This window comes from Malaclemys terrapin, chromosome 6, assembly GCF_027887155.1.
Source record: "Malaclemys terrapin pileata isolate rMalTer1 chromosome 6, rMalTer1.hap1, whole genome shotgun sequence".
NCBI classification, from domain to species: Eukaryota; Metazoa; Chordata; order Testudines; family Emydidae; genus Malaclemys; species Malaclemys terrapin.
The window spans coordinates 71,015,791-71,042,417 of NC_071510.1; the positions used below are offsets into that span (position 1 = coordinate 71,015,791).

The 26,627-nt window shown below is 39.6% G+C and overlaps 1 protein-coding gene across 1 annotated transcript in view; it reads left to right on the plus strand.

The window, feature by feature from the left end:
- The window catches only part of ST8SIA4 (ST8 alpha-N-acetyl-neuraminide alpha-2,8-sialyltransferase 4), an 86,644-nt gene that overhangs the window by 26,349 nt on the left and 33,668 nt on the right, over positions 1–26,627 (plus strand). Inside the window, exon 4 of the mRNA XM_054031246.1 lies at positions 20,915–21,208. Coding sequence (XP_053887221.1) covers positions 20,915–21,208 — 294 coding nt within the window. The remainder of the gene's footprint in view (positions 1–20,914; positions 21,209–26,627) is intronic.

Sequence of the window (26,627 nt, forward strand, 5' to 3'; positions counted from 1 at the left end):
GTGCAAACTTGGGGAAACATCAAAAACATGTATTTAAGTCGTTACAAGGATCACTGTGTACCAGTGATTTGAAATGAATGAGTCATTCACATTTCTGCCAGTTGAGAAAGGGGAGGGAGGAAGAAAGGTGGAAATGGGGAGAGTCACTTTCAGCCTTTTGGTTGAGATCAAGTGTAGTAGATGTGTGTACCTCATGAACCTTGTAACTGATACTCGCAATCCCCCGTAACCCAAGCGCAACCCCAGATGTACAGTACCTTCCCTCTTAACTTGTGTAAATTTGATTTTAAACATTAACTTTAATAAAATTTTTAAATTTGTGGTTATGAATGAGGGTTGGGGGGGGGGGAGGGGCAGGGTGCAGGGGTTTGAATCCTTCCCATGTTGGGGGAAGGAATCTGGCTATCTTTTTAATAAGTCCTTTGAATGTCTTATTGAACTTGTCTGAATCTGATTAATGTGTATGACAATCCCCAAACATACCATTTCCGCATTCGTATGGTTTAATGCTGCACATCGGAGAAGTGAAATGGCCTCTGGTGTAAATTATAGTAGTCCCTAGCTGCTCTAAGTAATGGCAACCCATCCTGGGCTGCAGTGCTGCCCAGAATCCTCATAGTACCAGTATGGGCCCACCCCTGATTTGTCTCTGGCCATGTCCCCAGCATGCCCTCTATGCCAGGGCTAATGCGGGGGAGGGGGAGCAGTATATACCAGCCCTATGTTGTGCCTGTACCAGGGGAATGTTCTCATGATCACTTGCATGTGGCTCCTGTACAGCAGTTGTACGCCTCCAGAATGGTGGATGGAATCTGTCTTTCTCAATTTTCAGAGAAATTCTTTAAATTTAGAGAAAGGGGATACCTTAATAAAGTTACCTACTGTACATTTTCATACCTCCTCCTGATATTATTGTATTTACTAGTCAGCAGCTGTTTGTCTTGGCCCTTGTATTTTTTTGTTCTTATAGTTTCACTGGGAGTGATACCTAAAAGTTAGAGGAACCTACTCTTAATGGTTAAACCACTTACATCTCTCATAACAAAGACAGGTTATATTTCCCATATATCTTCTAATAAAAACCCTTTTAACCATATTACTCTACAAAGACTAAAATTCAACACACAAGCCCCCGAGGAAGCCAAATAAAAATGAGAAATCCAATTTCTCTGTAAATTTCCCCAAACAAAAATTCTTTAATCTTCATGCAACAATTACTGTTTCGGTAATCCAGTAGGTTCCCCAGATTTGTACTTCTGCTTCTGAGGTTTCTGGTCAGGTGCAATAACATTTTTTTCAATACTGTTTCAATTTGAAGAACTTCTTGTTTCTCTTCTTAATCTCCAAACTCCTACCCCAATCTTTTATCTGACCTCCCCACAAAAAGGGAAACAGTCAACACTTTATCCCATCTGTCTCCACTGAACTCCACATGCTGCTAATATGCCATGATACACAACTCTGTAAAAGGTGTGGTTGTACTCTCAAAATTGTATATGTAAAAACAGCATTTGGGGGTTCCATGTTAATTGTCTCAGATTTTTAGTGCAAAAGTGCACAGTTTAGAAGTATAAAGATACTTCCTGGCCTCTGCAATTGCTATTCCTGCTGTCCCTTCTTTCTAGGAAGCAGATGGATTTTTGTTGCACAAAGGGTGGATTTGATTTAAATCAAATTGATTTAAATCACTAGTCAGGAAGACTCAATTTAATCATGGATTTCTGCATAAAAGTGCATTCTTGTTGGTTGTTATAACCTTAATACATATTCTTCACAGCTCAGAGATAAATGTGGGTTTCATTTTTAGAAGTTACACACTGTACATTTTTAAGTGATTTTTGAAAATTCTTCAGATTAGTTTTACAGCTATATCAGAAAATGAATGATTGTTTGGTTATTTCATTTACCTTTGGTAAATGAAGTAGATATTTATGAAGTCACTGGGAGGTGAACTATCTCCAATTCAACAGATTAATCATTAATACTTGGAGGATTTTCTTGCCATGCTGTATTAGAATAATAGAATATCAGGGTTGGAAGGGACCTCAAGAGGTGATCTAGTCCAACCCCCTGATCAAAGCAGGATCAATCCCCAACTAAATCATCCCAGCGGGGGCTTTGTCAAGCCTGATCTTAAAAACCTCTAAGGAAGGAGATTCTACCATCTCCCTAGGTAACCCATTCCAGTGCTTCACCACTCTCCTAGTGAACAAGTTTTTCCCCAATATCCAATCTAAACCTCCCCCACTGCAATGTGAGACCATTACTCCTTGTTCTGTCATCTGCTACCACGGAGAACAGTCTAGATCCATCCTCTTTGGAACCCCCTTTCAGGTAGTTAAAAGCAGCTATCAAATCCCCCCTCATGCTTCTCTTCTGCAGACTAAATAACCCCAGTTCCCTCAGCCTCTCCTCATAAGCCATGTGCCTCCTAATAATTTTTGTTGCCCTCTACTGGACTCTCTCAAATTTGTCCACATCCTTCTTGTAGTGTGGGGCCCAAAACTGGACATAGTACTCCGGATGAGGCCTCACCAATGCTGAATAGATGGGAATGATCACGTCCCTCAATCTGCTGGCAATGCTCCTACATTACGAGGAGAACATCAGCAGACAGACATTTAAATTGTTTTATTTAACTAAAACAACAACATTAAGTATTCTGGATTTTTTTCTTCAACAGCAAACATAATATTTTAACAAAACAAACATATGAATTTTTGAATTTAGTTAAACACAAGTTTTTTTAAATCAGGTTTGTTTTTATTAAAATTAACTAAAATTGTTAATTTTTAAAAAAAAACAAAAATTTAATCGACTATGTCAGCCAAGTCAACATGAAAAACTTAAAATATTGGCTTCTGCAGCTAACTCAGTCATCTTCACCTTCATTTTCCTGTTTGTTCATAGTCTGGAAAAGTAAAAACAAGCTTTCCTGCCTTTTTCAGGTCCCAAATGATTTCTCAATTTGGAATGAATTAGTCCAAAGGAAGAAAATATTACTTCTACACCGGCAGAAGAAGCTACTGCTGTTAAGTGAGATTATCACTTCAACAGTCTCTGAATCCAAGTACTTAAGTGACTTCCACCGGTTCACTGGTGTGACTTCCTTCAAAACATCAGCAGCTAACATTTATTTCTTGAATGGTTCTTATTCCCAAACTAGGTCTCTTTTACGGCCTGCTGCCATTATAGGTTTTCCCTTCTAGTGAAAGAATGGTATGGTAGGTCTCAAATCAATGAAGGCTACACTCAGAAAGACCTCAAGACTTCTGGAATATGCTGCTCGAACAGTTTCACTTTTGTTTCTACTGCCTGTTCCTCCCTTCTCACATTTATCTCCAGACTTCTTCTCCTTGTCCAGATCTATTCCGCCCTCAACAATTTTCTATTCATTGCACTTTTAGAAAGAAGTAAGGGATTGTGTACACAGTGTATGCAAATTTGCAGAGGGACAATAGGGTTGAGGTCTGTTATTTCTCACCTCTATATATTTATTTAAAAACATTTTTGCTGTTAATTGTTATCTCTGGAGAGACACATCCACAGTTTGAGAACTGCAAAACTAAGCATCTCTGATGGTATCTTCTAGACTGAGCACTGAGTCCCAGTGGGTAGATAGAAAGTTTAACCTAAATAATCTATACAGAAGCCCCTGGGGCCCCATAGGATTGGATCCCTAATCCATGAACTATTGGAACTCGTTTGCAAAACTTTTCTTAAACATTACATGAAATTTTTGAATTTATAATCCTTATTCCATGATGAGATATCGTTGAGCTATAATGTATCTTTATCTTTAGATGGATTTTTTTGATTAAGTGCTTTTTGAGGGGAAAAACCTGATTTAAATAAAAAAATCTGATTCTATTTATTTAAAAATCATTGATTTTTATCCACCCTGGTTGCACATCATCATCAGTAAGAAAGATTTTGCCAGTCAAATTAGGCCCTCAGTTTTCCAGTGTTCATTGTCTTTAAATTATTCCCTTAGGCCTGGTCTATACTACAGCATAAGGTTGATTTTAAGGCAGTTTATGTTGACCTAATTATGTCAGTGTATATACTTCAGCCTTGCTCCTGCCATTGTAAGTGCCCTACTACACTGACATAGTAACTCCATGAGAGGCATAGGGCTTATGTTGATGTAGTTAAGGTATAAGATTACTTATATCTATTGGCTGTCATTCTTGTCAATTTCTGGCTCCCCAGTTGGGCTGCTGCCCGGTCTCTGCTGCAAGCCGGGCTGTCACCCAGGCTCCCAACTCAAGCTGCTGCTGGGCTCACCACTCCCTTTGGGGAACCCAACTTCCTGCTCTTAGCTGGGCTGCCACCAGGCTTCTGGCTCTCCACTCAGATTTGGCCGTGCCCACTGGGCGCACTGCAGCTGAGCAGACTCTGGGTGCAGATCTCCCAGCCAGGCTCCCGGTTCTCCACTAGGGTGACCAGATAGAAACTGGGGGAAAATGGGGACAGGTTGGGGGTAGTGGTGATGAACAGGTGCCTGTATAAGAGAGCTCTGAATATCATGACTGTCCCTATGAAATCTGGACATCTGGTCACCCTACACCCCACTGGGAGCATGGCAGCTGACCAGACTTCAGGTGCGGATCTCCCGGCAGGGTACCTGGCTGCCCTCCCAGGCTCTTGGCTGCCTGCTGGGAGCACAGCTGCACCTGGCAGGAAGCTCTGTGCCCGGACAGTGGTCCCAGTAGTGAGTGGGGAGCCGAAAATCCCGGTGCAGCTGCCCCATTCCAGGCAGGGGACTGGACTACCGGCAGGGAGCTGTGTGCAGAGCTGAGAGTCCTGGCTCTCACCCCGCGACACTGCCCCTCTTAAGTTGCTGGAAGCACTTCTGGTGAGGACACATACCGCCGACAGAAGAAGGGCAGTGTGGATATGAACCACCACAATAATTACTGCAGTGGCTGTAAGCAGGGCCAGCTCCAGGCACCAATGCAACAAGCAGGTGTTTGGTGCGGCCCATAGAAGGGGGCGGCATGTCTGGGTCTTCGGCGGCAATTCTGCGGCGGGTCCCTCAGTCTCTCTTGGAGGGAAGGATGGCTGCCGAATTGCCGCTGAAGAATGAAGCGGCGCGGTAGAGTGCCGCCGATCGCGGGGTGGTGTTTTTTTTTTTTTTTTTTTTCCCCGCTGCTTGGGGCGGCAAAAAAGCTGGAGCCGGCCCTGGCTGTAAGTTGACTTAACAAAGGTCAACTTAAGTTTACAGTGTAGATGTGCATGTACAGTGAAACCTGTGCATTCCCCTTGCCTTTAGTAAGGTTTTCACAGGTGTAGGTAATTGGAACTTGATAAACAGCTTTTGTTGATTATTCACCAGAAGGAATAGAATCCAGCTTGGTTACTCTTAACTGTCTTGGCTTTGTAGGAATAAGAGGTAAGAAAGCAGTAGAAACTTTCTTTTTGAAAGTAAGCAGTTACAACAATGAACGCACACAGGTAGCCGATCTGTTGAGAAGTTGCCAATTTTACAAACTCCCTCTTCAGAGCAGAACTGCATTTTAAGGTATCATGTGACTGTGTGATAGACAATTTCAATAGAACCTTTAAAACTCTCTTCCTTTTCATGTTCTACAAATGCTTCAGCCCATTGTCTGTTCTCTTTCTGCAAATTGTTCTGTTGTGTAGTAAAATAGCTTTAATTACAGTATGTGAGCAGTGAGTGAGAAGAATAGTGTTGAGAATAATATTGCTCACTTCACTCAGTGTTTACCTATGCATAGGTCCCAGCTTTCTCTTCTATTTTCTCCCTCCTGTGTCTTAGCAAAATTTTTTGCTGTAGGCTCGTCAGTAGTACAAGATTTAGGGTGAAACTTTACCCTGTTTTGGTCTTTGGATAACACAATCTCACCTTGTATTGCGTCTTTTATTTATTTTATTTAAAATATATTGTAGGGTATCATAAATATAGATGGCACTTCAAAGATCACTTTTCAGCTTCTGCTGACACTTTCTTCATCATAGATTCTGATGCTTCTGTCACTTCTCTTCCATACATGACAATTACTACTTTGCCAGCTGCTTAATCTTTTTTCTATTGTGTTCCCAATTACTTTTGTCAGACAAAACAGTTGCATAAAAAATAAGTCATATCTTCAGCTGGTGCTGTTCTTTATTTGGTGCCTCCGAGAAGTGGGGAGGGCAGAAGTGACTTACTACCACTACTGTTTCCTGTCTTCGGGATGGCTGGAAGCCCCTTGTATGAGTTAGAGCAGCTCTGAGATTATTCTTACTTTGTTGCAGCCAGAATTTTTCCATTTGAGTTTCTGCTCCAGCCAAGGATATCTCTAGCTAGGCCTTTTCCATGTCTTGGCATGCCCGCTGTGCCATAGGCCTCAGAGGAGGTGAGGTAAAACCAGTTTAAGAAACTTTTCATTACCTGTGGGACTCATCAGTTCAGTGAGCACCTAACATTGCCATTGATTTCACTTGATGTTGTCAGCTGCTCAGCAGTTTTGAAAATCATGGCAGTTGTTGAGGGATGTCAGGATTTAGAAGCCTAATTTCAGACCCTCTTGCATCTGAAGAAGTGAGGTTCTTACCCACGAAAGCTTATGCTCCCAGTACTTCTGTTAGTCTCAAAGGTGCCACAGGACCCTCTGTTGCTTTTTACAGATTCAGACTAACACGGCTACCCCTCTGATATTCAGACCCTCAGTTTCATAAATCTTGGCCTGAATGTGCAATTTGATGGAAGATCAGAGTCTAAATCAATAAAACAATAATGATGGGTGATTTCAGCTGCCCACATGAAGGCTAGTCAAATGTCATAATAAGATATTAGAGAGACAAGATGGGTGAGGTAATATCTTTTATTGGATCAACTTCTGTTGGGGTGTGAGAGAGAGAGAGTCTTGTCTCTTACTATCAGAAGCTGGTCCAGTGAAAGATATTACTTCACCTACCTTGTCTCCCTAATATCCTGGGACCACCATAGCTATAATGCTGCATACAACAGATAGGATTTAGATAAACAGTTTATTGATATTAGAAAAGACTGCTTTGTAGAACAGCTAGTTCTAGAGCATACAAGATCCGTTCTGGCTTTTTTTTATGGTTTTCCTGGGAGAGACACCTAAGAGTAGGTAAAATTTCCATTAATGGTTAAGACACTCATGTTAGTCACTAGTAAAGAATGTTCTAATGCAGAACATCCATTAATATTTTTTCCTTCAGAAGTTACAAAACTCTAAATTTACCTTTTAAAAAAATCATAATTCCATCCCTTCCAACCCTGATATTCTATGATTCTATGAACTCTGTAAAACTCTCCTAAACAAAAAATACTATCAAACTGTAATCTGAACTCAAAAACCAGAAGTTGCCAGTTCTGTAATAAGTCTGCTTCCCTAGCCTCCTTCTTTTGGGGGTTTTTGTGGTTTTAAAAAAAAACTAACCCTTCAGTTGGTGCAGCTCCATCAACATAAAAACTCTCTTTTGAATATCTTAAGTGGTCCTTCTTGCTATTGACATCCACAAAGGTCCTTTTTTTGCATGACTGGAAAAGAGAGTTCTGTTTACCCTCCCAGAAGTGTAAATAATCATAATATTTAACCTCTCTTCCTCCACTGAGTGACATAATGGCTCTAAAATTACCTGTATTAAAACAGTATAAAAAAGTTAGTGGTGTGAGATCTGCCCTCTAGACTAATCTTATATAGAGTCAGTAAAACTACATATATGCAAGAAGATGGAGTTACAGACAGAGTGGAAACTACAACTTAGTTTTCTGGCTTTCTGTGATTAAGATCTCATTCTTGATATTTCACTTACTTAGTTTTTTGCATATACTGTGCAGCAACATTTCAGTGATATGAATTTATTTCTTTATAACCATGTCAGAAGAACTCTAACGGAATCAACTGTAACTCATTGGTAGCGATGCAGCAAGGTCTGTTGCTAAAGAAGTAAATAATGTGTCATCACTTTTTCTAAGTATTTAATACCATTTAAACCTTCCCTGTTATTTCACTCTGTGGCCTCACATGAGAAGAACCCATATCACAGTCCCTGTTATTGCAGGAACAAGGAACTTAGTGGTCATAAGTTTGAATTCCTGTTTCGTAACCAACTTAAAAATAAGGGTACTAGAGATTAGGAAACTTGTTGGCAGCTGACTTTAAAGAAGGCAACACTTTTTTTAATGAAACCTGAATTCTTGTGACAAGTCTTATAGTAGGTAATTAACAAATGGTAACATCACCATGATAGACCTTAAGGGGCAGACCTGGTCCCTGTACATCAGTGGCAGATAAGAGCTGGAATTGTGCTGCCACAAAGGGCCTTGGGAAAACTCCCCCAGAACAGAAACATCATATGACTTCTATAAGAAGTTCTATTGTGGCTACTGTGCATACCTAGCAGATGGGAGAAAGTCTTAGGAGGGGCTGCGTAGGAAGTGAGACCATCACTTTAAGGGATTCTGGGCTGGGCAGGATTGTAGAGTAGCCTAGAGGTAGCTGCTGGGAGCTTAAATTGGACCAGCCTGTGCTCTAGTTTATGGCAGGAACCACACTAGCTCCCAAACCATCCTACCCTCCTGAGGGCTCCAAACCAAATGCTTTTCAAATCACTGCTATTGCCAGACCTCTTCTGTTCTTTTAGGAAGAAATACAAATTCCTTTTTAAACTAAGGGCTGGGGGAACGCCAACAGGTGTGGAGAGCACACCGTTCGGCTAGAGATGTAGGGGAGTCTCTATTAAAGGGGAGTCTCTGTATCCTTATAAAGAGGTGAGGATGGATGTTGATAAAATCCAGAAAGGAACTGAAGAGAAACAGTCAAATGAAAAAGAGTCCCATTCAGTTACATCACATAATTGCAGACAACTAAAAGTGACACATTTTATAAGTGCTTGTGTACAAAAGCTAGAAGTAAGATGATGATGATGATATTGATGTAACTGGCATTACAGAAACTTGGTGGAATGATGATAATCAATCGGATATGGTAATACCAGGGTACAAAATACATAGGAATGACAGAGTAGGTCATGCTGGTGGGGGAGTGGCATTATCTGTGAAAGAAAGCAGAGTCAAATATAGTACACATCTTAAATGAAGCAAACTGTACTCTAGAATCTCTATAGATAGAAATTCCATGCTTGAATAATAAGAATAAAACAATAGGACTATACTACCGACCACCTGACCAGGATGGTGATGGCGATTGTGAAATGCTCAGGGAGATTAGAGAGGCTATAAGATGGGGGGGAAAAACGGAGTTACAATCCCCCATTATTATCTTCATATTGACTGTGTACATGTCACCGCAGGATGGGATGCGGAGATAAAGTTTCTAAACACAGATTGATCAGACATATGGGTGAACACTATATTTTTTTGGGGTAGAGTCAACGTAGTTTTTGTAAAGGGAAATCATACCTCACCAACCCATTAGAATTCTTTGAGGGCATCAACAAACATGTGGACAACAGTGATCTAATGGATATAGTGTACTTGAGCTATTGACAAGGTCCCACACTAAAGGACAGGTCATGGGCAGTAAACAAAAATCCATGGAAGTCCGCATCCTATCCCTGACTTTTACTAAAAATACCCTGGGAACAAGGGGAGACAAATAGAACACTGCTGAGGTTTGCAACTGCTCCAACTCCAGGGTGGTTGACCCAACCCCAGCCACTGCTCCAGTGGGCTGGGGACTTCATCTCCGGCAGCCCTAGGGCTGACTGCTGGTCAGTTGTCCCTGAGCCTGGCCACCAGCCAGTTTTTCTGGTAGGTAGCCCCAGAAGAAGTTAAGGAGGTCCCGGAAAGTCACAGAATCCATGACTTCCATGACAGAATCATAACCTTAGTCATGGGATAAGAGGGAAGGTCCTCTCATAGAACAGTAACTGGTTAAAGGACAGGAAACAAAAAGTAGAAATGAATGGTCAGTTTTCAGAACGGAGAGAAGTAAACAGTGGTGTCCCGCAGGGATTGGCACTGGGGCCAGCACTGGTCAACATGTTAATAAATGATCTGGAAAAAGAGCTGAACAGTGAGATGGCAAAAATTGCAGACAATACAAAACTAGTCCAAAGCAGACTGTGAAGAGTTACAAGGGGATCTCACAAAACTGGGTGACTGGGCAACAAAATGGCAAATGAAATCCAGTTGTTAACAAATGCAAAATATTGCACATTAGGTGGGATGCTGTTTTACATACATACAAAATTATGGGATCTAAATTAGTTGTTACCACTCAAAAAAGGGATCTTGGCGTCTTCGTGGATAGTTTTCTGAAAACATCTGCTCAATGTGCAGTGGCTGTTGAAAAAGCTAACAATATTAGGAACCATTAGGAAAAGGATAGATAATATCATAAGGCCACTATATAAATCCAAGGTACATCCACACCTTGAATACTGCATGAAGTTATGGTCATCCCATCTCAAGAAAGATATATTAGAATTAAAAAAGGTACAGAGAAGGGCAACAAAAATGATTAAGGGTGTGAAACAGCTTCCATATGAGGTGAGATCAAAAACACTGGGGCTTTTCAGATTGGAAAAGAGACAACTAAGGGGTAGAGATCACTGAGGTCTATAAAATCATGAATGGTATGGAGAAGATGAATAAGGAAATGCTATTTATTCATTCACATAATCGGGGTCACCCAATCAAATTAATAGGCAGCAGGTTTAAAACAACACAAAAAAATAGTTTTTCACGCAGCGCGCAGTCAAGCTGAGGAACTCCTTGCCAAGGGATGTTGTGAAGGCCAAAACTATAACGGGGTTCAAAAGAGAATTTGATAAGTTCATGGAGGATAAGTCCATGAAGGCTATTGGACAAGATGGTCAGGGATGCAACCCCATGCTCTGGGCGTCTGTAGTCTCTGACTGCCAGGAACTGGGAGTGGGTAACAGGGGATGATCATTCGATGATTGCCTGTTCTGTTCATTCCCTCTGAAGCACCTGACATTGGCCACTATTGGAAGACAGGATATAGGCTAAATGAACCATTGGTCTGACCCAGTATGGCCGTTCTTATGGTCTCTCCTTTTTTTTGCTTCATGCTCTATGTAGTCCAAATGCAAGGCAATGAAGCTGTTTTCTGTTAAGTATGCAGACATCATAGTGATGTGCTTTCTGTAAATAAACAGATTAGCAGGTATTACTCTCTCTGTTAGGTTCTGTGCTATCCTTGCCTTTGTTTTTTGTTTTGTGAGCCTTGAAGTTCAGTTCCAGATTTAGATACATTCTAAAAGTTCAGGGGCATCTGGATTCAGGGTTCCAGTTTTGGTCCATTTTAGAGATCAGGACTTGTATCTGCATTACCAAAGTTTGCAGACTGTGAGGGGGAAGACTTTGGGGGTTCTTGATGCCAGTTTAGGCCCATCTACAGAGTTTAGGTGACAGATTACATATCAATTTTCCAACAACGGGTTAATCTTAATATTTTGGCTTCCAGAGTACACCTCGAGTTATGGTGGGCATATTATCCTTTGATCCACAAGGAATGGTTTGCTGAAAGAGGAAACACTTTCACAGCAGTGTTCTGTGCAGGTTCTGCTTGATGCCAGCAACAGTTGCCAAATGCTTCTATTTCAACCAAGAAGCCTGTATTCTACAAATTGCACAGATTAGGCAATGGATCAACACACTTAAAATGTATAGGGCCAAATCCTGAGGTCCTTACTCAGTTTTTACCTGTTGCTTTACATTGGAATTTGTCTAAGCAAGGAATGCAGGATTTGTCCCATAAATACTACAGTTGGATATGTACATTTGGGTCATCTAGCCCATTCCACTGCATCACTGTGGAATAATAAAATCTGTATTTGGCTGTGGCTTCCATGAATGTGATTGCAATACCTTCTTTATAAGGTTATTCAGTTCTGCAACTTCACTGTGCGACAGGCTTAATTGGGCCATAAAACCAGCATAATGAGCCCAGCATGGATAATTTCTCTGTAAGAATGTAGATCCTCTCATGATGTAGGTCACGGGGGCATGGCCAAAGGAAAAGAAGTATGCGCAATGCTAATCTTTGGCAGCATTGTTAACTCCTTTGGCCTCTAGATCTTAAGTTTACTAAGAGCAGTCCTCAGGCTGTTCTGACATGGTATAGAGGGACTTTTCCTGGACAGTGCTGCAGGAGGATCAAGGGTTTAAGCACTTTGTGTGTATGCACATAACCTGTAGTCTGTACATCTCAAGATGTGGTTCATTATATAGGTTCCCAAATGACATGCAGTGTATTTCAGTACTTTGTTTCCTTTTGTGGTGACAGCATCACATTGCATGCTCATGTTCAATTTATTCTTTCATGTCACCCCCAATGGAGTATTGTTTCCTACCAAGGAAACAGACATTTTATACATTAGAATATTTTTTCTCCCCAAGTGAACCAACTCACAATTTATCTATTAAATCTTGTCATCTTAATTTCTGTCTGTTACTCTACTTTTTTTTTACAGGCTACTGAATTTACTTGTTCATTGTGCTAGTCCATCTATCATTTTATCAGCAAATCTGATCACTGTCCTCTCTACTCCTTCCTCTAAGTCAATGGTTCTCAACCGTTCCAGATTACTGTACCCCTTTCAGGAGTCTGATTTCAGCCCCAAGCAGTGGGGCCTGGACTTTGGCTTGAGCCACAGGTGGTGGGGCTTGGGCTTCAGCATATATCTTAGCTTCAATGGGCACATGCTTTCCACCACCTAATGGCAGTCCTGAACTTGCGACCCCCCCAAACACATCCTGTGACATCTCCCCCGTGGGTTGCCACACCCAGATTGAGAAACACTGATATAGTATATAGTATAAACAGTATAAACAGGTCATAATATGAAATTTTAGTTTGTACCGACTTTGCTAGTGCTTTTTATGTAGCCTGTTGTAAAACTTGGCAAATAGCTAGATGAGTTGATGTACCCCTTGGAAAACCTCTGCATACCCCCAGGAATACCCCTGGTTGAGAACCACTGCTCTAGGTCACTTATGAAGATACTAAGTAATAATGGATACAACACTGACCCTTGTTGAATGCTTCAAGATACTGTTACACATGGCCATTAATAATTACTCTCCTCCAGCCAGATCTGTATCCATCCTTCTACTTTTTGCATATTTTTACATGAGTACTTTTATCCAAACCACATTTTTGCTTTCTAATTGAGACTCCACGTGGAACTGTTTTTTAATATCTCCATATATTATGTCCACTATGTTTGTATAAATACACACACACACACACACACACGCGCAGTTTAGTTTGACTTGAACCTGAGCTTACTCCTTACCTTAACTATCTTCTTGCTACTTATTTATCCTCCTTACTAGGTTCTTGAATCCTTATTATTCACTCTATTTTTTTTTATATGATGTTAAGGTTAGACTTATGGGCCAGTAATTTCCTGGATATCCTTTTTATGGGATGGTGAACAAGCTTAGTTAGGATTTTGGATATTGTCTTAGTTCATCCAATAGGAAGAGTAGTGAGCTGTGGAATCCAGGTGTGTTGCCTTGTATTCAGTGGAGTGGATACTAGTGAACACATGTATTATGACCCTTCCCTTCCCCGCCTGTTTACTTTTCCCCCCAGATAAAGACCATTATAGTTAAACTTTCTGCACCATCAGACCAAGAAGAATCTTTCTAAGAACTGGGGGATAAAACTAGTCAGTGCAAGGGGAAAACAAGGAGCTAAAGCTGCTAAGCTGTTTTTTCCATATACAAATATTTATTCTTTCAATCTCAAAGACCAGAACCATTTCCCAAAGTGAAATTTAATGGATAAAAAACAAAGAACTAAATAAAACAACCTCTTTTTTTTTTGTAACATTCTTGTTACCAGGGCAATCCCTGTTTACATTGCAGTCCCTTTAAAAATAAGCTGCAGTAAGGAATTTGTGAATACTGTGCTGTAGCCTTGCAAATTTCCGCAGGATGTGATGAAGTTTTGTCGATGCTCATATGTAGAGCCAGTCACCTGCTTCCTGAAGTCTGTCTTCAATGTAGGATATAACTGATATTTCTGTCCTGTTTTCATGTTCCCAACTTCAGTACGTGACTTCAGGGATTTCCTATATTCAGGTCTGTCCTCCTTGGCATTGATGAGTTAGGCTTGCTCTCTTGCAGGTTGACTTAAGTAGTGGTGATATTGTTTTTGTTAAGATAGTCATGTGCTTCTGAAGCTTAAAGGAAGTTGCTGAGATCTGGGAGAGAATTGTTTTTGAGAGTGGTATTTTAAACAGTAGTGCAGTAGGAAGAAAACAATATTGGGGTAGGTGGGCAGGAAATAGCCCAGTAAATACCCCTGTAGTATTTATTCTCCCTTGTTCAATCTGGCTGAGTGGTAGCAGGGACACTTCTGCAATAGCCTTTTATTAACAGAAGAAATTAAAGTTTAATTTGAAGCTTGTCATTTAATGTCCAGTACTGGAAAATATTGTAATGAATCAGCTGGCTTATTACTGGGTAGCCACCTTCTTCCCGGCTGAGCTGCAGTGAAAGGCTCTAGCGAATGGAACACATCGTGTTATGCAGTTCAACGCCGGCCAGTAGAAAGCTCCATATAAACATCTGTCAGGGATGGCCTAGGTAAACTTAATCCTGCCTCAGTGTGCGGGGTGCACAAGATGATCCCTGGAGGTCCCATCCAGCTCTACATTTCTATTGTTCTGTAATCCCTCCAGTACAGAAAAGGAAGAGAGTTCCTGAGGTAGGGTGACCAGATGTCCTGATTTTATAGGAACAGTCCCGATAATCGTGGCTTTGTCTTGTATAGGCGCCTATTACCTCCCACCCCCGGACCCGATTTTTCACACTCACTATCTGGTCACCCTATTCTGAAAGCAGAGGGGAACAGGCTCAGGAGGGCATAAGAGGCTGTGCCTGTGTGTGAGCAGGAGTAGTAGGCCAAAGTCAGCAGTTGAGGGCTTTGAGGTAAAGGCTGGGTAGCAGGCAGCCTGAGAGCTGGGCAAGGAAGCAAATTCTTACCTGTGGCTGTCGGGAGCTGCACAGGAAGCAGCAGTTGCAAGATACAGGATGATGGCCTGAAAGTATTTGACATGGGACTACAGTACATATGGTTGGGAGGATTATGATGTGAAGAGGTCCCAACAAGACATGGTTACTCTTTATACCCCTCTCTTAGACTGCCCCAAGGACTGGGTGAGGAATGGCTAGGTTGACCTTATTCCTCTCCCTTTATTTCTGGCAGTTCTAGTAAAGTAATCTTCAGTTACTTCCTCAGAATACATAAGTGTTAATAGGGATTTACTGAGGGATAAAACCTATTGATCCTTGTGCTTGGAGCACTTTCAGTGCTGGTCTATGAGCTCATGTTACACAGAACATGCTCCCAGACCTATAAAGGAGTCTGGTGTATCACAGCAGTACCCTGCAATGGGGTTGGGTGCAATGCATTAGGGTTAAATAAACAATAAGTGGAGTAAGATGCATACCTTTTTAGTGAATTGAACTGACAGCATGATAGAAATGAATTAGTTGGGCAAAAAGCTGTGGTAGTTTGAAATATGGTTAAAAATTGAATATGTGATTAAAATATGACATTCTAATTCAGATACCATTCCTTTTTCCCATGCCATTCATCTGAGGTCCCGATTCAGGAAGGCAATCAAGTATTTTCTTCCATGTATTTGTATTCTGGTATGCATTAAACTTGTGCTTTTCTTTAAGCATCTGCTTAAGTCCATTGACTTCAGTAGGTCTTGAGCCCATGCTCAAAATTAAACACATGTTTACTGCTTTCCTGAGTCAGGATGCTGTCCTGAAACAGAACAGACAGTAGAAAACAATTGATGTCAACTAAGAAAACCGTATGTTTATTTAAGTACAGTATTGCAAGCATGATACATCACAAAGGTGGTGCATTAGGCCTGGTCTACACTAACCCCCCAATTCAAACTAAGGTACGCAACTTCAGCTACGTGAATAACGTAGCTGAAGTCGACGTACCTTAGTTCGAACTTACCTTGGTCCAGACACGGCAGGCAGGCTCCTCCGTCGACTCCGCGTACTCCTCTCGCCGAGCAGGATTACCGGAGTCGATGGCAAGCACTTCTGGGTTCGATTTATCGCGTCCAGACAAGACGCGATAAATCGAACCCAGAAGTTCGATTGCCTGCCGCCGAACCAGCGCGTAAGTATAGACAAGCCCTTAGAGACTCAAAAAAGGGTTTGAAAACAGATATAGGAAGTTATCTACATATACTTAGATCTGTGTGCAAGGGCAGTGGCTGGTTTTATAAGGTTCATGTATGTGTATCTGAAAACATGAAGTCCTAAATGGAAACTACAACAACTAAAAGCTTTAGAATCTGAGCCTTCCAAAAAGAATAAAAAATTACCTGATTGTGGATTCTTGAGGGTGGAAAAGTGGAAATGTGCAATGTAACTAGTTTATGATCTAGAAAAAGATATAATGAAATGCAGAATATATGTGAAGTCTAATACCAGATATAAATGCATTTAGACATAGGTAGTTATCATTCAGAAAATGCAGTGCTGAATTCCAAGAAAAATCCCAGTTGAACGAAGAAAGAAGAACATTTTGCTGATAATGTAACAACTAAGTCTCTAAAATGCTAATAATTTTTTCAGAAACCAAAGCATAATGTATGCAAGTGCTGAATATCTCTATGGAAATCATTCACATCCAATTTTATAGAAACGTATCTATTTTTAAGTATGCTACTCTGAAACCTTCAGAAAGGCACATACAGATATCTGATGTAGTGTGCTCTCTCTCTCTGTGACCCCACATTATTGTTGTATGTGCATGTGTCCAAAGTATTTAAAAAAATAGATTCTGAAAGGCATCTTAATATCAGATTTCCAAGAATCCTATGAAAATATAAGTTGATTGGTAGTGGCAGTGTGGTGTCAAAAATACAGTTGATGACTATTGTGAACATAGCAGCCGTGTTAGTCTGTATCCGCAAAAAGAACAGGAATACTTGTGGCACCTTAGAGACTAACAAATTTATTAGAGCATAAGCTTTCGTGGGCTACAACCCACTTCTTCGGATGCATAGAATGGAACATATATTGAGGATGGATATATATATATATATACACACACACACACACATACAGAGAGCATGAACAGATGGGAGTTGTCTTACCAACTCTGAGAGGCCAATTAAGTAAGTGAAAAAAAAACTTTTGAAGTGATAATCAAGCTAGCCCAGTACAGACAGTTTGATAAGAAGAGTGAGAATACTTACAAGGGGAGATAGATTCAATGTTTGTAATGGCTCAGCCATTCCCAGTCCTTATTCAATCCTAAATTGATTGTATCTAGTTTGCATATCAATTCCAGCTCAGCAGTCTTTCGTTGGAGTCTGTTTTTGAAGTTTTTCTGTTGTAAGATAGCCACCTGCAGGTCTGTCATTGAATGACCAGACAGGTTAAAGTATTCTCCCACTGGTTTTTGAGTATTATGATTCCTGATGTCAGATTTGTGTCCATTAATTCTTTTGCGTAGAGACTGTCCGGTTTGGCCAATGTACATGGCAGAGGGGCATTGCTGGCACATGATGGCATATCACATTGGTAGATGTGCAAGTGAATGAGCCCCTGATGGTACGGCTGATGTGATTAGGTCCTATGATGATGTCACTTGAATAGATATGTGGACAGAGTTGGCATCAGGCTTTGTTACAAGGATAGGTTCCTGGGTCAGTGTTTTTGTTCAGTGATGTGTGGTTGCTGGTGAGTATTTGCTTTAGGTTGGGGGGTTGTCTGTAAGCGAGGACAGGTCTGTCTCCCAAGATCTGTGAGAGTGAGGGATCATCTTTCAGGATAGGTTGTAGATCTTTGATGATGCGCTGGAGAGGTTTTAGTTGGGGGCTGAAGGTGACAGCTAGTGGTGTTCTGTTATTTTCTTTGTTGGGCCTGTCTTGTAGGAGGTGACTTCTGGGTAGTCGTCTGACTCTGTCAATCTGTTTTTTCACTTCAGCAGATGGGTATTGTTGTTTTAAGAATGCTTGATAGAGATCTTGTAGGTGCTTGTCTCTGTCTGAGGGATTGGAGCAAATGTGGTTATATCTTAGAGCTTGGCTGTAGACAATGGATCGTGTGGTGTGTCCTGGATGGAAGCTGGAGGCATGTAGGTAAGTGTAGCGGTCAGTACGTTTCCGGTATAGGGTGGTATTTATGTGACCATCACTTATTAGCACAGTAGTGTCCAGGAAATGGACTGCTTGTGTGGATTGATCTAGGCTGAAGTTGATGGTGGGATGGAAATTATTGAAATCATGGTGGAATTCCTCAAGGGCTTCTTTTCCATGGGTCCAGATGATGAAGATGTCATCAATGTAGCGCAAGTAGAGTAGGGGCGTTAGGGGACGAGAGCTAAGGAAGCGTTGTTCTAAGTCAGTCTTGGATGGGTCAGTTAGAATGGCAGAAACAATTGTACCATAAGCTGCTTTGTGAAGAAGGTGCTATTTTTAATTTATGGATTTTGCAAGATTTTGCATTGCTTCTAGATTGGGCTATAAGCTATTAAGCTATTGAGAAAACATTAAGTACTGCTATCTTCTGTTCTGTAAGCCACATTTTTGGAGGGGAAAAAAATCTGTTAAATAGGTGGGAAGTGAGCAAAGTCTGATAATACTATTATAAAGCAATCAGCTGCTCCCAAGGTAGTATTGTTCATTCTCCTAACACAATTCTATATTGCTGTAACAGCTAGTATTACACTGGTTTTCTACCAAAATAATAATAGTGTAGGCACTGCACTAGCATAGCAACATTGAGGTACTTCCATGAAATTAGAGTTTCACAGAGCATTGTCTTACTTTTACTATCACAAAAGTTTTTCAAACTGAGTATCTAAAATGATTCTCTTAAATTCATAATTATGTACCTAAAATAACTGACTAGATTCTCAGAGGACCAAGCATCAATATTGAAGATACACAGCATGTCTAACAATAAAACCACTTATTTAAATTCCTCTATCCATATAATGAGGCACCAAGGTTTGAAAAAAATTGCTTAAGGTGTTTAATAACAATCCAGGGACACCTCAATTACCCAGGAGTGAATTTGGGCTGGCTTATTACCTTTTCTAACTCAGGGTTGAAAAATCTCATGATGCTGCCTGTTATAAAACATGTACTGCCAGATATATTAGGTCAAAAAAGTATACCATTATAAAACATAACATTTTGCATTAGGTATGTTTCTCATATAATTATTTTTCAGGTTTATGGGAAAATTACATTTAGGCACCATTTTCTAACAGCAGAAAACCTTTGTAATTGAAGAGAGATGATGCTACCTAAACAGTACTGTAGTTGCCAGATCAGAAGAGGTTTGTCTTAAAGACATATTGGCCAAATTTGTGTCAGTGCAGTTTTACATAAAAAAAAAATGTCAGCACCATATCCTTTACATCCATGTGATTCTAGCACTTGTGCAGAATCACATGGATGATTATTATGTGCAGGTAATAGAATTTGCATTGCAAATCTTGCTTCTTGGGAAATGAATTAACCTCTGTTATAATAACTATTATTTATATTATAGTAGTGCCAAGGATCACATTCAGAATTAGCCATTGTGCTGGCACCTGTACAAACTCTAGTTACTTTATTTGAGTTACAACACAGATATGAAGTGGACCCAATATGTTTTTCCACTTAAACTCCTACTTCACACTTAACTTTCTTCATTTAAACTTACCCTGTTTGAGAATTATTGAGAGGAAGGCAGTTCTTGTGATTAAAGCACTAGACTGGGACGGCAGTGTTGTGAGGATAAATTCAATGTTTTGAAGGGGCACATTTATGATTCTGATGAGCAGCATAGAATAGTCACTACATTAAATTTTCTGACAATTTTTGCTAAAATTACATCCCATTTTTTTCACAAACAAAATGATTACTCAGTGGAAGAGTAGGAAGATTTTGTTGCAAGGCAACAACTGCAGAAACAAAGAAATGAGTAAGAAAAACCCTACCTATGTTGATACTTGTTTGTCCTGTGCGTATATGCAGTAAATAGATTATCATATTCTTCTGGAGATATATTTTATATATTAAAAGTTTTAAATGCAATTTATTCTAGAACAGATTTTAAATATTATCAGGTGTATAATATGTGGATGTGTTGCTAATGATGAGCTTAGTGGCCAATATGTTACAGTAAAACTTTAAGAGACTGGTCTCTTTTTGCTTAGTTGGTGATTATTAGAAGTTACATGTTGGTGGAAAAGATCTGAACAAGCTTAAAATTGGAGAAAGCAAGGGGTCACTGACAACTTCCGCTGGTCTAAAAACGGGACATAATTTTCACAAAAAAAGTCACTCTTTTGGTCAAAACTTGAAACTTACATGAAAAATGAAAAATCCAAATCGTGATTGTCAGAATTTTTCAGCCAGCTTTACTGACAATGAAACAAACCCAAACCAGTTCGATTTTTCTGACAGTTATTTGTGATTGGTATGAAATGCTATGCTGTACAAACTACATAATGGATAACAAAAATAAATGAATTTTACTTGATTGGCATGACTACCTTTAAGAGCTTGAGCTGTTTCCAAGGAATTTAAGATAGGTTAAACAAATGCACATTAGTGAAAATAACAATAACTGTAAGAGACATATTGTTGTTAAGCACTTGTCTACGTATTGACTCATTCTGTTTGAACACTAATTATATGAATTTTAAATGTATTATACAGTATCTTCTTCACTGAGTTGATTACACTTAATACCTTTTTTAGAACATGCTGGGAACATCCAGGCTTTATACATCACTAAGTAATATCATGCAGATTACCATTGATACTTTTTAGCTCACCTAGTTTGAAACAGTTTTACATGTTCATTTTCAGCTTTTCCTTCATGCATACCCTTATCTAAGTTAATGGTTCATATTTATTTTCATTTGTCCATTAATTTTTTCCTCTTCAGGTGCAATCTAGCCCCTGTGGTGGAGTTTGCTGCAGATGTGGGAACTAAATCTGATTTTATTACCATGAATCCATCAGTTGTACAAAGAGCATTTGGAGGCTTTCGGAATGAGAGTGACAGAGAAAAATTTGTGCATAGACTATCCATGCTGAATGACAGTGTCCTTTGGATCCCTGCTTTCATGGTGAAAGGCGGAGAGAAGCATGTGGAGTGGGTTAATGCATTAATCCTTAAGAATAAATTGAAAGTGCGAACCGCCTATCCATCACTGAGACTTATTCATGCTGTCAGAGGGTAAGTGTCTGTAAAAGACTGGTCTGTCCTTGGCACAATGGAACTCATAACTAAAATTTCCAGTAGATAGAAAAAAGCTCTAGTAAACCTCTAAAAGGGTTTATGGTATATCTATTATTTTCATAATGGATTGCATTTGTTGATAAAGCTATTTGTTTGGTAATAAATGTTGTCTGCTCGTTGAGTCTGTTCAAAGGTAAACATTTGGGGTGTTTTAGCTTAGTAACTTTTCTTTTCCACCTTCATGAACACTTTTATTATCATAAGGAGGAATTACTGAAAAATAAGGTGAATTCAAAGCATGGGTGGGAAGCTTTTGGCACACAGAATGCAATAAAAGTACTTCATGTTCTCTATTGGGCCAGGCTGTGGAGGACAAAAAGGATTGATATTTCATGAGAAACAGTTAGATTCCATCTCCAGAAATGGTGTACTACAAAAGAGTCTGTCTGGCAGATGTGAAAAACCTGAGCTTCTTTCAAAATGTTCCCTGTTTTGTCCTGAACTGAGAGCCTTTTGGGCCATCGAAAACAGCCAACTAGTCAGAATAACTAAAAGCTTAAAAGTAGTTGTTGTTAAAAGCGATGTATGTGTCCAGTGGAGCTAGGAGACTATTTTTTTTTCAACCAGATAAAATTGTGTGCGCTTCTTGGATGTGGACGTTGTAACTGTCATTCATGTCTGTCATTTTAAGATTAGATTACCATGATGCACATAGGGATACACCTTAAAACCATGAACTGGAGTTGATGGAATATTTCAGCTCATCTATTAAGTGCAATACCTTGCTGTGAACATATTCAACCCATGTTCCATGAACTTCATTAGTGACTTGTAGGTTTCCAGGTGTTGTTTAAGGTGTCTATTTTGATTATACAGCTCTAAACAGCTTAGAACCTGCCTGTCTACCAGACCACCACAGCTGAGATCAGATGAGATGTTTGAGCTGAAGTCTCACTAGTAGACCTGAGAAAGAGCTGCTGTAGCATAGTGCTTTCCATGAAAATTGCTTTACAGTTCACTCACCTTCTTGTCCAAAGAGGTTAACTTGGACTACCTTCAGATGGCAAACTTGGTCTTTTTTTTCTTCAGCCAGTTGAGAATAGGAGGACAATTGTTAGAGGGGGAGGTAAATTTGGTATTGGATTGCCTGGTTGCTGTTGGTGGGTTGTTTTGAATTGTACTGCTATTCTTTAATTACATTTGGGCACTGATTTTGTTGAATTTTCGGGTTGTCTCTAGTGTGCCTGGAACATATGGCTAGGTGATCTTCATTTAACGTGTATAAATCTGAATGAATAAATACATAACATAATAAATCCTTTAAAGTAAGTCCAGATTCAGTTAACAAACAACTGTTGTAGTAGTAATAACTTACATTCTCAAAAGGGACTAGTGATTAGGGTGCTTACATTTTGGGTGGCCAACTTGAGGCACCTTGAAGGGGCCTAATTTTTTGAAAACACTGTGCACTTACCTTCTGAAAATCAGGTCCCTTTATTGTATCTTAAATTGGTAACCTATAACTGAGTCACCAAAAATCACTAGTCAGTTTTGAAAATTTAGGCCAACAATTTTAAATCTGTTAGGATTACCCTATTTCTGAGACCCAGTATTTAGAAAACTATGGGACTTCACCTTCTGTGATGTTTCAGAAAATCTGTTAAATCTCTTTCAAATCATTACTCTGAAGTCAGTTTTTGGGGTGGAGGGGATTAATCACCCCATTCATTTGGACTTCTAGCTGCACCCCTGCAGCAGGTATGGAAGTCGTCATTATTCATTGTTCTCATTTACAGTATGAATAAAAATGAAAGTTCATCTAATGAAAACAAAAACTAAAAGTCCTGGGTCTGATTCATCCCTGATCCAACTCCACTGACTTTCACAAAGTGACATGAGGGATTAATTTGGCTTCATGTGCCTGATTGACAGGTAGCATACAGATATATATTGATTAAATTTAGAGTAAATATCCTTCTAGATTTCCTAATAGGCAGGCTTTTCTGGCTTTTAAAACAAAAATTGCAATAAGGTTTAGTACTAAATACAATTTATGCCTCTGAAAAAAGTACCATCTCTTTCATGTTTAGAGATAAATCTCAAAAGTTATCACCACACTATGTATCTGGTCTATGAATTTCAAGCAGAACAATTTGTATGTTATGGCAGTGGTAGAAGTTGATAGGCAAAGATTAATCTTGAAGACTGATTTTATAAAAATAAAATTTATGCCTAAATTTCAGTTCCACATTTCCCAGTGGCAAACCTATAATGTGAAAATATGAAGTAAAATCTGTACCTTCCCCCCCATCCCCACCCGCACAGACTCCTAACCACTTTGCAAGGTTAGTGTATATGAAAAGGTTTGTATAGTTACCTTGTCTGACTTCAGTAATAGCTTGAAACAAATACAGAACCACTGATTGCCACTTCATGTAGTAACTATAATTTGTATATTATAGTATAATAGTTTTGAGGAACATTTAGTACATGACAATTCTATTTTTATTTTTGTTCCATTCATTTTTATTTCAAACCCTATGAGAATTGTGTGATGATTTGTGCTCTCCTGAGAAGACACGTTCCAGAAGCAACACTCCTAAAACTCTCTTATGTGGAGGCTGAACTTGTCATCTGTATAAATATATTTTTTGCTACGCTTAAGCACAAGTCTCCATAAGTTACTGTCTAATAAATAAACTGTGATAATTAATGGAGTCCTCAGCTACTGCAGAAGTGAAAGAAATAGCATGAAAACATGTAGAAGATTGCTGCTAGCTCCATGGTAAAAAGTAAACAGAATATGTACGCCCAAATACTCTGCTTGTTTGTTTAAAAAAAAAAGGCGGGGGGTGAGGATGTTTGTGAAAAACATCTAATTTATTGTATACACCAGCTAAATAATCTGTTAGACATGGTATATTTTACATCAGTGTTTGAAACAATCAGAGGAGATCAAGTTTTAACTTTTGATGAAAGAAAGATAGGCAAGGCTGAACTCAATGGCCATTAGCTAGGATGGATGGCGGATGGTGTGCCTAGCCTCTGTTTGCCAGAAGCTGGGAATGGGTGACAGGGGATGGATCACTTGATGATTACATGTTCTGTTCATTCCCCCTGGGGCACCTAGTATTGGCCACTGTCAAAAGACAGGATACTGAGCTAGATGGACCTTTGGTCTGACCCAGTATGGCCATTCTTATGTTCTAACTGCAAAAAGTGGTATTGTCTGTTCAGGTACTTTATTTTACAGTATGGTGCTAATTGTATATCCATTACTTTTGTGATCCTTGTTTTGCAACATATCAGGATTCTTATAGATTTCATATCCTTGCCCTTGAATATAGTGTGCTGACTTCCATTAAGGACCACAAAAAGCTTGGAGTACACATATATGAATAAAGAAGAACAGGCTGGATCCCCACTTTGAGCTTTAGGGTACAAATGTAGGGGCCTGCATGAAAACTTCTAAGCTTAACTACCAGCTTAGCTCTGGTTCTGCTGCCACCATTTCAATGGATTCCATTCCTGGGAAACCTTGAAAAACCTTCACCAATTCCCTGGTGAATACAGATCCAAACCCCTTGGATTTTAAAACAAGGAGAAATTAACCATTCCCCCTCCTTCCTGTTCTTCTTTTTGGGGATACAGACTAACACGGCTGCTACTCTGAAACCTGACATATATGAATGTGACGTTTAGAATCATTCCCCCAAATTAATATTTGCATTTTCTCCAAAGACAGAAATTTCCTTTTAACCTTTAAACACATGAATAGTCATTTTGTGTTTCCTCTCACTTGCATTCATATTATCAAGGCTTCATTGTTTTACATTTTATTTTGCATTTAAATAATCATTTATATGATGGTGGTTTTTTAAATTAGACTTCATGATAAGAGTATCAGTCTGCAAATCATTAAGGCTCTAATGTTGCTTTTTTTATTATGTCTTGAGATCCTTCCAAAGTTATATTAAGTGAAACATGGAGAGATTTTTATAAGACCATGTCAGAGACATACTAGGAGGATCTTCCAAAGTAGTATCCTGAACTTGAAATGATAATCTAATGAGGAAAAATAAAATATGCAATTTGATGTTTAAATGACTCCATAAAGTTGTTTTGAAAGAAAGGAATTTTCATCTCTGATAGAGAAGAGGCCCTTTATGGCTTACACATTCACTGTTGTTGTTTTTTTCCTTTTGAGAGATAGAGCACTTCCATAGAGTTCTGATGTACAAACTGAGGCTCTTTAGTGAGACTTTGTTTATTAGATTTGCAAGTACAATTCTACAAAGGTCTGCAAAGTAGAACAGTGTATTATTTGTAAGATGGTAATGCTCAAAGGCTCAGTCAGCCTTACGATACGTCTACATTGTAATGAGGTGGCTGGCTCGAGTCAATTGACTCAGGCCTGTGGGGCTCAGGCTGCAAAATTGCAGTCTATACATTTGAGCTCAGGATGGAGCCTGAGCTAAGAGACCCTATGAGAGGGGAGAGTCTCAGAACTTGGGCTTCAGCCCTAGCCCAACTGTCTACACTGAAATTTTATGGTCCTGCAGCCCGAGTCAGCTGACCTGGCCTCTGAGACTCAGTGCTATGGTTTTCTTATGGCAATGTAGACATCCCAAATACAATGGATCTCTGTGGGTGCTTTACAAACACACATTAAGAGACAATCCCTACCCCAAGGAGCTTACAATCAAATTGTAAAGTATTCATTTTTTTGTAGAACAAGCAAAACTTTGTCCTGTGCGACTCTATATTTAATTCAATGTGAGGAGCCCTGTGGTCTGACTCACCTGAAATTTTCATTAAAAATTTGGCACTCTAAGGAGACCTGTGGTGTAAAACAGGCTGGATGACTTCATGATTCTTAAAAAGAACAGGAGTACTTGTGGCACCTTATATATATATATATGCATCCAAAGAAGTGGGCTGTAGTCCACGAAAGCTTATGCTCTAATAAATTTGTTAGTCTCTAAGGTGCCACAAGTACTCCTGTTCTTTTTGCGGATACAGACTAACACGGCTGCTACTCTGAAACCTTTCATGATTCTTGTTTCCAACTTGATATGTTGAGCAAGGGTTAAAGAAATTTCATGCTTCAGCGTGTAGGCTGATGGCTGCAGGGTTCAGGAAGGAATCACGCCTGCTTTCTGCCTATGAACAGCATTGCCAAGTCATCCAGGGGCATTGTTTTTCCTTTATCTTTCTGTGACCATCAGGTGTAAGCAGTTTCCAGAGACAGGATATTAGACTTGATAGACTATTGAGGTGATCTAGTATGACCACATTATATCTTCATGTGTACTGGCATATATAATAACCAGACAGTTTTGCAGTGATCACACATGGCACTAAACCTTTCTCTTCTTACTCATTTAACTCTGTTGTCTTTAATAGGATTACCTTT